Consider the following 13523-nt stretch of genomic DNA (forward strand, 5'->3'; position numbering starts at 1 on the left):
CCTGAAAACTCTTCAATGAACTGTCTGGATGATGCAATTTTGGTTAGGCACCCTTTTTTGAGGAAGAGAAGCAGGTACTAAAGGAGCTGAGAAACCTGCTACTAGGAAATCATGTATGTGCGGATGAACAAGATTTTCTGATTGGTATCTCTTTAAAAAACCAAAACCCTTTGCATTTGTCTGCCCTTTGATCCTCCCCTTATAACCATACTAAACAGATTTTGAAAGAGATGTTGCATGTCCATCCACCTAAGAGACAGGTGACTCCTCCTTAGGCTCTAATCTTTGTTCTTGGAAAGCTTATTCTTTCTCCATTTGAATCACCTCATTTAGCTGAATTGGGGTTCTGAACAGGGAAATGTTCTTACTCATTGCTCTGACATCTGCCAGGAGAGTTTCTGGGTTACAAGCACTGATGGGGAGTCGGCCCTTCCTCATTTTTCCCAAGAACAGGTTTTCTTTGAGAACTAACCCTTCTTTTATGCCTAAAGAGGTCTCAAAGTTTAAAAAACCACACAAGGTTCACTCTGGAGACCAAATGAGAGTATGAGACCCAAGAACCTGGATAAGTATCAACCAATATTCTCAAAGTTTACTTCATCAGATTGTTCATCCCCCTACCTTCTTTCCTGAACCCAAGAATAAGACTAATATAAGGTAATCTCCACACCACAAGATTCAGATTTTCCACTTGAGAATCTCCACACCACAAGATTCAACAATAAAAAGGCAAGTTCTTTCTCTTACGTTAGTTGAACCCAAGAATAAGGAGAAAAGATTATTCAGACTCTAGATGTCCACAGACAGCTAAGATATTACCTAGAGAAAATTTGAGGCTTCAGGAAAGGTGACCATTTGCCTCCTATAAAGGTGAGTGGAAAAGGCAACCAGTTTCAAAGCAGACTATTTTTAGGTGGTTGACACATGCTGTTGGCTTTTGTTGTGCTCAGTATAACAAGATACACTCAGGCAATCTTGGGGCCCATTCCACAAGCACTTAGGCTTCATTACTGGCCTTCTAGGCAGCAACTTGTCCACTGTACATACTTCTAGAAAGCACTACAAACTGGATTAATTTGCAAGATCCAGAACAGGCTTTATTAGGACCATTCTCCAGGTGCTTCTGGTGTCTTAGTTTTATTGGCCACCTTCTTTTTGTAGTTGTCTAAGCCATGGTAATTTACCCATGTAGCTTTGGCTGCTTCGGCAGTCGTCTGTATTTTAAACATAGTACAGTTATGCAAGCAAAATTACCATAACAGTAGGTATTGTAATAATCACTGTTACAGTAGCCTGCCCCCCTTCAGCTCCCTTATTTTGGCTGTTTTCTCTGTTTGTGGCTAGGGTCTGGTTGTATACACCCCTTTGTAAATAGTTTATTATTGAATTGTCTCCTAGCATTGTTATCGGGGCACTTGCCTCCCATCCTAAGCCACCAACACTCTGAGGTAGTTTGCACTACAGCTGTTTTTATATGGTGCTTTTGTTGAACTCCTGACAGTTAGAGGGTGCAGGAGGTGCCCTTACGTTTTGAGAAGCTATCTGGACTTAAGGAGATGAGACTCGTATAGTTCTGGTTACTGAAAGTGATTAATTAGAACAGTTACTCTTATGGTAAGTTTACTTAGTACAGTCGTGTGTCATGAAGATCTGTCACTATGTGAGTGTATTATTTTCATTTCCACCAGTCACCCCAAAGTCCTGTAGGAGCTACCCCACTAGAAGTGGCATTTACCGACACCAAACCAAAGCGAATCAGGCCAAGTGGAAAAGGCAAATCCAGAAGGGTAAAGGGTAGAACCCAGACAGGGAGTAAGGGTAAAGGGTAGAACCCAGACAGGGAGTAAGAGTGAGTCTTGTTTCACTTCTGCCTGTCCTTCATACTCTTTAACCCATGACAGCCCTTAAGCCCCTCTTATCCCAGGCACCCTTTGGGATGGGGGAAGATCTGGCCCTTTTCCTCTGAAAAATGGAATTACAGTAAAGTGGATACTGTAGATTTTTTCCAAGGATGCAAACTGCAGTTTCTGTCTGTCCCACAAGTCCAGAGTATGCTATTTATGCTAAGGGACCAAAGCTTTTTTTGTGCTATCGTACTTGAAGAATTTCTGCAACAGGAGGCACTTGAGTAGGTCCCACTGGGAGAAGACAACGCCAGTTTTCCTTGAAGTTTTTCTGGTGCCGGAAAAGAGGGGGCTCGGATTTGATTGTCACATCTAAACAAATTTCTAATGATCTCAAAGTTATGTTTACCTTGCTTGCCCACCTGCTTCTTCTGTTATATTCATCATGGAACTGAAGGAAGACTATTTTCACATACTAATACATATTGACTGTAGGCGCTTTCTCATATTCAAGGCAGGAGAATCCTCAACCAGTTTATTTCCCTGCACTTTGGATTAGCTGCTGTGCTTGTTGACTTCACAAAATACCTGACCTCACTGATAGCACATTGCAGAACTAAGGTCATCCATACATGACCTTGCTTGGATGACTCCTTAATACAGGCTTAGACTCAAGAACAGATTCAACTTACAGGCTGAATTTTTTGCAAGACCCTGGGTTCTCTTTGAATCTACTGGTCCAGCTAAACCCAGTTCGCTCTTGTTGCAGTGCAGGACTCTTGCCAGCAGATAATTTTTTTCATAAGACATGATGGCCATCCTCCTACAGTTCTTATTAGAGGTAAACAAAAGGTACTCTGCTTCAGTAAATGGATACCTGAGGATACTAGGATGCATGGCATTTATCAGCCTCAAGGCCTTTCTGACAAGTCTGCACAGAAGGAAGTTACAGTAGCACACCAAGTCCTGCAGGAAATGGTCTCATTGGTCACTTGTGTACAGGAAGTGATCATGCGCTGGCATCACTAGTTGCTGTTCAGAGAAGCTTGTGCGATGTTGGTCTTCACACTGATGCCTCAAATAATGCCCTGCAGAGTCCAGTCAGCCACTCTCAAGGGCCTAGTCAGTTAAAACAAGAACCAAGCCAGGAGGCCGTTCAGCATCCAAGGAGATGATGGCAGTAATCCTAGCTTTTGGGGTTTTCAAGCCAGCCTGGTGGCACCTAATAACAAGTAAACAGCTGTGCTGTAGTACATCAGCAAGCACAAAACGACCCACTCCTACCTACTCCGTTGGACATGCAAGGATGGGAGGCAGCTGTTGAGTCCTGTGTATACCCTGCAGAATGCTTCTTCAGGATAGCTGCAGACACTCAACAAATGGATGTTAGATAGGGGCACATTTTCAAGTAATGAACAGCTGAATAAGTCCTGCATGAGAATTCCTTTCAGGGATGCTTGGGCGGTGCATGCTTTGTTTTTCAATTAGGCAGGTTTGTTTCTCTGTGCTTTGCCTCAGGGCCACCTGTTCCCCAGGGTGATTCTAAATGAATGAATAAATAAGGAAAAGCCAAAAATGCTATGGATAGCCCACTTTTAGCTGAAGTAGTATTGGTTTTCCATGCTGATTCATAAGGCATTAAAGAACCAGTAAGTCTTCCTAAGCATGTGCATCTTGTGACTGTGCACATGGGGTCCTTATTACCCAAACCTGTGACAGCCCAGATGAGTAGGCTCTCTTACCCCCCCTCCCCTCCCACTGGGTACCTATTCTCAGAGAACTTAGTAAAAGTGAAGAGGGAAGCTAGGGTTTGTGGTGCTATCAAGTCTTACCTAGATAAATGTATATTTATTTATTTATGCTTTCTTATCCAGGTTATTCCCACTTAGACCTCATTTAAGAGGTGACTTAAGGTGATATTTGTACTGACAATAGGACCAGAGGAAATTTGGCCAGGGCACCCGGGAATTTTCTGTACTATTTTCAATAAGTGCCTTGGGATCTTTCACATTCACCTGAGCCACTACTAACTCAGACAGATGGGGCCATTGTTTAATGGGAAGGTCTCCATCTAGTGCTAGAGGATTTATCAGGCACCATTGATTCTACAATACCTTCCAAATTTATTTGCAGCTGAGTGTGTCTGCTTCTCAGTGACTCTGCATTTGTCTGCCATCACATACTTCTTGTGGGTCCTCCATTAATCTCACTGCTACTAGTAAAGCAGTTTTCCAGAGGTGTCCTGCACTTAAGGCCCACTAGGAGAGCAGTGGCTCCACCAGGAGGCTTAAATTGTGTTGGAAAAAAATTCTCTCTCACTTAACCAGCTGCCCCTTTGAAGTACTTGACCTGGAAAAATGCATTTGTAGTCATCACATCAACCAGAAGAATATTTGACCTTTGAGGTCATGAATGTAGGGAATCTAGTTTTGGTTTTCTACACCACACAGGCCCTCATTTTATTTTTATAGTCATAACAGAATTGACTCTAAAGCAGATCTTTCAGTTACTATTTTTCTTCACTAATTCGCAATATAGGGGTAAGGATCTTGCAGTCCATGGGTATTCACAGACATCTGAGATTACTATCTCCATAGAACCAAGGATTTGTGGAAAGTGGAGCAACTTTTTGTTTCATTTGTTGCTGATAAGGAAGGCAGTCCAGTAACTAAACAGACCATTTCTAAACGGATGACCTACTGCATTACTTTCTGCTTCTCTGCCCATGGGAAGACCGTGGAAGGGCAGAGAGCGACACAGTCCATACTGGAGGCAGCCAGCTGGCATTATGTCCACACTTTTTTTAATACCGTAGGCTGGACATAATGTACAGTACTAGGACAGGTAGGCTTCACCATAGCCATTCTGTTGACCTCCTGCGGTTTCCCTCAGGTCAACTTCCAAGTATTCAACAAGTTACTACTATAGCATTCCTTAGTATAAACAGCATATGTAGTGTAGGGAGCTTATCCTTATTATAAAGAGCATATATAGTGTAGGGACCTTGTCCTTAGTATAAAGAGTATATGTAGTGTAGGGAGCTTGTCCTTAGTATAAAGAGCATATATAGTGTTAGGGACCTTGTCCTTAGTACAAAGAGCATATGTAGTGTAGGGAGCTTGTCCTTAGTATAAGGAGTATATATAGTGTAGGGAGCTTGTCCTTAGTATAAAGAGCATATGTAGTGTAGGGAGCTTGTCCTTAGTATAAAGAGCATATATAGTGTAGGGACCTTGTCCTTAGTACAAAGAGCATATGTAGTGTAGGGAGCTTGTCCTTAGTATAAAGAGCATATGTAGTGTAGGGAGCTTGTCCTTGGTATAAAGAGCATATGTAGTGTAGGGAGCTTGTCCTTAGTATAAAGAGCATATGTAGTGTAGGGAGCTTGTCCTTAGTATAAAGAGCATATATAGTGTAGGGACCTTGTCCTTAGTACAAAGAGCATATGTAGTGTAGGGAGCTTGTCCTTAGTATAAAGAGCATATGTAGTGTAGGGAGCTTGTCCTTAGTATAAAGAGCATATATAGTGTAGGGACCTTGTCCTTAGTACAAAGAGCATATGTAGTGTAGGGAGCTTGTCCTTAGTATAAAGAGTATATGTAGTGTAGGGAGCCTGTCCTTAGTATAAAGAGCATATGTAGTGTAGGGAGCATGTCCTTAGTATAAAGAACAGATGTAGTGGTATAAAGAGTATATATAGTGTAGGGAGCTTGTCCTTAGTATAAAGAGCATATGTAGGGTAGGGATCTTGTCCTTAGTATAAAGAGCATAGTTAGTGTAGGGAGCATGTCCTTAGTATAAAGAGCATATGTAGTGTAGGGAGCTTGTCTTTGGTATAAAGAGCATATGTAGTGTAGGGGGCTTGTCCTTAATATAAAGAGCATATATATTGTAGGGAGCTCGTCCTTAGTATAAAGAGCATATATAGTGTAGGGAGCTTGTCCTTAGTATAAAGAGCATATGTAGTGTAGGGAGCTTGTCCTTAGCATAAAGAGCATAAATAGTGTAGGGAGCATGTCCTTAGTATAAAGAGCATATATAGTGTAGGGAGCATGTGCTTAGCATAAAGAGCATATATAGTGTAGGGAGCATGTCCTTAGTATAAAGAGCAGATATAGTTTAGGGAGCTTGTCCTTGGTATAAAGAGCATATGTAGTGTAGGGAGCTTGTCCTTGGTATAAAGAGCATATGCAGTGTAGGGATCTTGTCCTTAGTATAAAGAGCATATGTAGTGTAGGGAGCATGTCCTTGGTATAAAGAGCATATGTAGTGTAGGGAGCTTGTCGTTAGCATAAAGAGCATATATAGTGTAAGGAGCATGTCCTTAGTATAAAGAGCATATATAGTGTAGGGAGCATGTCCTTAGCATAAAGAGCATATATAGTGTAGGGAGCTTGTCCTTAGTATAAAGAGCATATGTAGTGTAGGGATCTTGTCCTTAGTATAAAGAGCATATGTAGTGTAGGGATCTTGTCCTTAGTATAAAGAGCATATATAGTGTAGGGATCTTGTCCTTAGTATAAAGAGCAGATGTAGTGTAGGGATCTTGTCCTTAGTATAAAGAGCAGATGTAGTGTAGGGAGCCTGTCCTTAGTATAAAGAGCAGATGTAGTGTAGGGAGCCTGTCCTTAGTATAAAGAGCATATGTAGTGTAGGGATCTTGTCCTTAGTATAAAGAGCATATGTAGTGTAGGGATCTTGTCCTTAGTATAAAGAGCATATGTAGTGTAGGGATCTTGTCCTTAGTATAAAGAGCATATGTAGTGTAGGGATCTTGTCCTTCGTATAAAGAGCATATGTAGTGTAGGGATCTTGTCCTTAGTATAAAGTAGACTTGCCACCTTTTCAGATGTCCAAAGTGGGACATTTGTGGTACAAATGTCAGATTTTGCAGGCCGAAACATACCCACGGCTGGTACAAAGGGCAGAACTTCACTTTTTTGCCCAAGTAAAATGTTATTCTTGTAGCATTTTAGTTGCTTATTCTGTTTCTTATAACATTTAGGTGTTTCATATTCAGAATAACTGTTTTATGCAACTATTACATAAAATATAGGAAATAATTTTGTCCTAAAATCTCAGGACATTTGCCATTTTCAAAATTTTTTTGCAGGACACAACTGCCTAAAGAGGGACTGTCCCTCACAAAGTGGGACAGGTGGTAACCTTAGTATAAAGAGCATATGTAGGGTAGCGATCTTGTCCTTAGTATAAAGAGCAGATGTAGTGTAGGGAGCTTGTCCTTAGTATAAAGAGCATATATAGTGTAGGGAGCATGTCCTTGGTATAAAGAACATATATAGTGCAGGGAGCTCATCCTTAGTATAAAGAGTATATGTAGTGTACGGAGCCTGTCCTTAGTATAAAGAGCATATACAGTGTACAGAGCCTGTCCTTAGTATAAAGAGCATATATAGTGCAGGGAGCTTGTCCTTAGTATAAAGAGCATAAGGGAGCTCGTCCTTAGTATAAAGAGCATATATAGTGTAGGGAGCTTGTCCTTAGTATAAAGAGCAGATATAGTGTAGAGAGCTTGTCCTTAGTATAAAGAGCATATATAGTGTAGGGAGCCTGTCCTTAGTATAAAGAGCATATATAGTGTAGGGAGCGTGTCCTTCGTATAAAGAGCATATGTAGTGTAGGGAGCATGTCTTTAGTATTAAGAGCATATGTAGTGTAGGGATCTTGTCCTTGTTATAAAGAGCATATATAGTGTAGAGAGCTTGTCCTTAGTATAAAGAGCATATATAGTGCAGGGAGCTTGTCCTTCGTATAAAGAGCATATGTAGTGTAGGGAGCTTGTCCTTCGTATAAAGAGCATATGTAGTGCAGGGAGCTTGTCCTTAGTATAAAGAGCATATATTGTGTAGGGAGCTTGGAGTGTGGCATAGCAGATGATCAAGAAGGATAAATATTCAGTACACTTTCCTTTCCTCCAACCCGTTTTGACACTTTTGGGCACCGTAGGGCTAAGATCAGTACCAGCTCACCTATACCCCCCCCCCACTACTACAACTTTTTGTTTCCTCTCATCATCCTCTCCCTGTGGAAGCTGATTTTTAGGTTTACCTGATCTACTCTTGAGTTTGGCAGTTGGCGGGGGATACAACAGACCGGTTCCTTGCTTTAGGCCACCTGAGCCTTATACGTTCTATCCAGAGGCAGGTTTAGTGCTGTCCTGCCTGTGGTTCCTGGACACAAGAAAACTGAAAATGGTGAGAGAGCTGACTTCTTGTAGCAGGAATGTGGCAACATCCCTGTGGATTAGTCAACCCAGTTAGGCAAGATGAGACTGCAGAACGCTGGAGGTCAGGCTAGACATGTGTCTTCTTCACTTGCAGTGGAGATCCCAAAGGCCAGTACAGCCATAGCGATCCTGCTGAAAGTCCACTGTTACTGTACGTTCCTTACACAATTTTACTTTGTGTGGGCGTGTAATATTATTTGGAAACGCTGATGTGCTTTAGCCTCCATAAGTTGCTTATTCAGTTTGTCTTCTAGAAGGAGCATCTTTTGTCACATGGGGTACAGCTGCCTGTCACATGATATGCTAATACCTAGGGTTCTCACTGTCTGCCTGTCACTTGACATACAGCTGCTTGTTGCTAGGCCTTAGCATATTTGAAGCTATCCAGTCTGTATACTGCAGGATGCTCAGTGTTTGACAGATATGCTGCCTGTCACATGATATGCAAATGGCTGTTGCTAGGCATTACTATATTTGAAGCTATCCAGTCTGTATACCACAGGATGCTCAGTGTCTGCCTGTCACGTGCCATACAGCTGCCTGTTGCTAGGCATAAGTATATTTAGCGACACAGTCTGTATACTCCCGGGTGCTCACTGTCTGAGTAGATCTTCACTGTAGGCTTTTGCAGCAGTTTAGTTCATCTTCTTTTCTGTTGCCATGGATTACTAGGACATTCTCTGACTCTTCTTTGCAACTGTCTTTGGTAAAATTTGCCTTTCTTAGAAAACTTTGATAAGTTGGTACATGTGATCATTTTGCCTTTTCTGATTATTTCCCAGAGTTCATTTCTGTCATGCTCATTAGTGACAGAACTGGAGGTGGTATAAAGAGAGTTCATTTTATTTGACAAAATTGCAAGGAAATTATTTCATTGTGGTTGGCATTTCCAGTTGGATGACTGCTGGAAAATTTTGCTATTGAGTTACACTGTTACAGTTCAAAACAGTTTAAGGGCCTTTAATGAAAATTTACTGTTAAGTTCCCTGCATAATGTTCTGTATTTATTAAAAGTACTATTCTATGATTTACGCATTGGAGTCAACGTAAGCATTTTGTTTCTTTTTTATTGTAGATATTTATCATGTCATGTGTGACTGTGTTTTTTCTCCCATAGGTGTTTTTTGATATCATGTCTGAAACCATTTATTGTAGATGTTTATCATGTCATGTGTGACATTTCATAACTGTCTTTTCTTCCTTAGGTGTTTTCTGATATCATGTCTGAAACCGTAAAGTACAGTGATGATGATCACAAAACATTCTTTTTGAAGACACTGAATGAACAGCGTTTGGATGGAGACTTTTGTGATATTGCCATTGTGGTAGAAGATGTAAAATTTAGAGCACATCGCTGTGTTTTGGCTGCCTGTAGCACGTACTTCAAGAAACTTTTTAAAAAACTAGAAGTTGATAGTTCCTCTGTTATAGAGATCGACTTTCTTCGTTCTGACATATTTGAGGAGGTGCTGAACTATATGTACACTGCAAGAATTTCAGTAAAAAAAGAAGATGTTAACTTGATGATGTCTTCAGGTCAGATACTTGGTATTAGATTTTTGGACAAACTTTGCTCTCAGAAGCGTGATGTTTCCTCTCCTGAGGAAAGTGTGCAACAAAAAACAAAGTTTCCTTTTGATACTAGTGTTAAGATAAGTCGCCCACTAATCGACACAAGTGACAACCAAGATGATGAAGTTGAAGAAATTGGAGACCAGGATGACTGTCCATCTGATGATACAGGGGCTGATACTCCACCCGCACAGGATGAAGGCAAATCGCCAACTCTAAGGGTGCAGGAAGCCATTTTGAAAGAACTTGGAAGTGAGGAAGTGCGGAAGGTAAATTGTTTTGGCCAGGAAGTGGAAACGATGGAGACTACAGAGCCAAAAGATATCAGATCCCAAACCCCTCAACCTTTGACATTCAATGACAGCATTAGTGAAGTTAAGGACGAGCAACATCCAGGCTGGTCAACGGCAGCTGCAGACATGAAGTTCGAGTATTTGCTTTATGGTCATAGAGACCAATTCGCTTGTCATGGATGTGGCAAAACCTTTACAGATGAAGCACGATTAAGGAAGCATGAAAAACTTCACACAGCAGATCGTCCATTTGTTTGTGAAATGTGCACTAAAGCCTTCACTACTCAGGCTCACTTGAAAGAACATCTAAAAATCCATACAGGTTACAAGCCCTACAGCTGTGACGTTTGTGGGAAGTCCTTCATTAGAGCACCTGACTTGAAAAAGCATGAAAGGGTCCATAGTAATGAAAGGCCATTTGCCTGCCATATGTGTGATAAAGCATTCAAACACAAATCCCATTTGAAAGATCACGAAAGAAGACATAGAGGGGAAAAACCTTTTGTCTGCCCTTCTTGCACTAAGGCTTTTGCAAAGGCTTCTGATCTAAAAAGGCATGAAAATAACATGCATAGTGAACGAAAACAAGTTGCAACTAGTGCCATGCAAAACGAAACTGAACAGTTACAGGCTGCAGCTATGGCGGCAGAAGCCGAACAACAGCTGGAGACTATCGCTTGTACCTGAATTCCAAATATTTAATGTACCTACGAATAATTTTATGCACAGACATTCATCTTGTATATAAAAAATATCATAGTACAACATGCTTACAATTTTTGATGTTTCTTTTTCTGAAATTAATAAAAAAGAAACCTATGTTGTTAAAATAATGTATATATGTATATACAGCTGTACTTTGAGTGCCATTTTAAAAGATTGACTTTTCAGAATGATTGCAAAAGGCTGTTTTTTTCTCACAAAACTAAATTATTATATTTTGAAGTCCTGTCTGCTAAGGTTGAGCACTAGAAAACTGAAATCCTAATGAGGTTAGTTTTTCAAGGCATACCCTATGGATAATGTTATGTTTTTAAATATAGTCTGTTCCATAGAAAGAAGATGAAATTCAATTATAACCAAACTGGATCTAAGTTCTGCTTCCTTTCTGACTTATTACATACAGTGGTAACAGCAGAAAATCCTGGAAGTGTATTCTGCTTTCTAGGTTACAGATTTTATCACTAAACATTGAAACTGAATAGCCTTTGAATGTCTCAGTATATTTTATTGCCAATTTAAATTTTGAGTCAGGTTCTTAGGCATGTTCTCAGGCGAAATCCTGAGAAGGTATAGTTTTTTTTCTCTGTCCCCAATAAACCGATCATTTCAGTTACAGATACTTTTATTTAATTGTACAGGCTTATTGTCTGTGCTTCATTCAATTGGTTCCCCTCCCCTGCTTTACAGTTGGTTGCGTTCACACATTTAGCTACTGTACTCACAGCTGCTTAACTCTAGTACTCACCCTTACCAAACCATCAGTGTTAAGGATGCATTGGTACAACACAATGCAGGTAAGCATCATGAATGTTTATGTTAATGCCATCCTCTGTCAGTCCTCTCCTTATCCCTTGACAGTGCATCCCCACCCTACTCTTTCCAGGTTTTGCTGATTAACCACAGCATAGTCCTTTGCCTGATGATCCTTGTTTTGATAAGTTTTAACCTGGAAACATATTAAGGACCAGGTATCAAAGAGAAGAGTTTCTGTGCTGGACATCTGCTTATTCCATCATATAGCAGACTTTGTAATCTTGCTTTCTGACCTCATACAGACTGCATTTAACATGGCATGGGTGTGGACTCCATTTCCAACCTGCCCATTATGCATTGTATTGCTGCGGTACCTCTGCCCACTAGTACTGGCCATTTAACATGGCAGCACTCACTCACTTCTGATAGAAAGGGCAGACAACAATGACATAAGCAGATGCCCTCCTCCTGTCCATTCAGCAGACTGTAGTTAGCCTGGGTTTGGAAAACTTTCCTTTTCATTAGGAAAGGCTCTGATGGTGCAGTATTGAAAGTAGCAGGTGGCTGTGTATGTGGCAGTTGGCGTTCTGCATTTTCTAGTGTCCCAGTGGCACTGTATGTTGTCAGTTAGAGTTCTGTATTTTCTAGTGTCAAAAACCCGTAATTTCTTACAAGCACTAAATTTATCAGTCAGAGTTTTTTGTTGTTGAAAAGTTTTAAGTAAAATAAAAAAAGGTTTTATTTGTATGAATTGTGTGCTACAGGTTTATGTACAGAAATGTATTTTAGATTGATTCTGTATTCATTTTTTAAATAATGCAAAAAATGACTTTAAACCTACATTCATTATCTCAAGTGATTTTTTGCATTTGTTAGCAGCACAATCTCACTTTATAACAATTTTGTAAACCGAATGTAATTGAAAAGCCTGGTAGTAGGCGAGTGGTAAACAGCTGCTTTAACGATGACTCCAGTGTTGTCTCTTCCTTCCATACTTAACTGATGGGTTATCAGATCCTTGTGGATCTAACACCAGCAGCTTTTAGACATTTGGATGCAAAGTTCAGGCTCCCCCCTACCCATAATTCTCCTCTATCAGAACAATATCCTAGCTCTCATTTTCCGCTCATATGCTTCAGATGTGGTCCTTGACTTAGTGCTCGATTGTTCTATTTTAGTTAGATAAGTGCTTGTATTTTCTTGTTTTACTTCAAACTCTGTCACTTCTGATAAGATATTACCCTGTCTTTGCTGAGTTTAGTTCTACTTCTTCCTTCAGAGAATACTGTCTATTCCCCCTTTTCTGCCTTACCTCCTCCTATATATATATATATACATAAATGTACGCAAGCATGTATGTATGTGTATAATATACGCATGCATATATATATATATATATATATATATATATATATATATATGTATGAAAAACATCTTTTTCCACTATTTCTCTTAATGTCCCATCTAGTAATAGTAGTAATCTAGTAATAGCTTATTGATAGAGATTTTTTTCTCTTGTGATATAATCTTAGTTGTGTAATTTTTTTCTTACAGTTAGTGTGCTTTTTCCTCTTGCTTCCCACATGCTTGACAAGGCCTCAGGTTTTAAGAAATGTACACTTGCAGTCACAAGATTCCTCCTCAAGACACGCTTTCCAAGTGTGTCTGTTGCTTTGGACTTCCCACCTGGACTAGGATTGTTCTTGCTTGGCCTTCAGGGCTAGAATTGTCTCTGACTGTAAGTCCAAACTGTTACGTAAAAGTCTTCTACCAGCCACAGAAGGGGAGTTGACCTCCTCTCAATCCAGTAAGATTTTTTTGGGAGGGATAAGGTGAAAGATAAAGAAAAGTCTTATGATCACACTGGTGAGAAAGATGCTCAGAAGAGATCCCTGACCGTTTAGAACCATTGCATGTGGTGCTGAAACTTTCATAATCCTCATTTAACTCCTTTGTCAGAGCCTGTTGGGATTCTGTCACCTATCCCTCAAGGCAGGTTCTCTCTGGGGCCAGTCACACATTGGCTCCAATCCTTCTTTCTCACTAAGGTCTGTGTGGTCTTCACAGAGCCTGTCTGAGCTTGACATGGAC

At 40.4% G+C, this 13523-nt stretch overlaps 1 protein-coding gene across 4 annotated transcripts in view; it reads left to right on the plus strand.

The window, feature by feature from the left end:
• Positions 1-12179, plus strand: part of ZBTB14 (zinc finger and BTB domain containing 14) — a 1083711-nt gene extending 1071532 nt beyond the window's left edge. For all 4 annotated transcript variants that reach the window (XM_044066502.1, XM_044066501.1, XM_044066505.1 and 1 more), the window contains one exon: positions 9297-12179. In XM_044066502.1, the coding sequence (XP_043922437.1) occupies positions 9297-10643 (1347 nt within the window). In that variant the 3' untranslated portion in view covers positions 10644-12179. The remainder of the gene's footprint in view (positions 1-9296) is intronic.
• The last annotated feature ends 1344 nt before the right edge of the window (positions 12180-13523 follow it).

This window comes from Protopterus annectens, chromosome 3.part1 (assembly GCF_019279795.1).
Source record: "Protopterus annectens isolate FY-2018-M chromosome 3.part1, PAN1.0, whole genome shotgun sequence".
NCBI classification, from domain to species: domain Eukaryota; kingdom Metazoa; phylum Chordata; order Ceratodontiformes; family Protopteridae; genus Protopterus; species Protopterus annectens.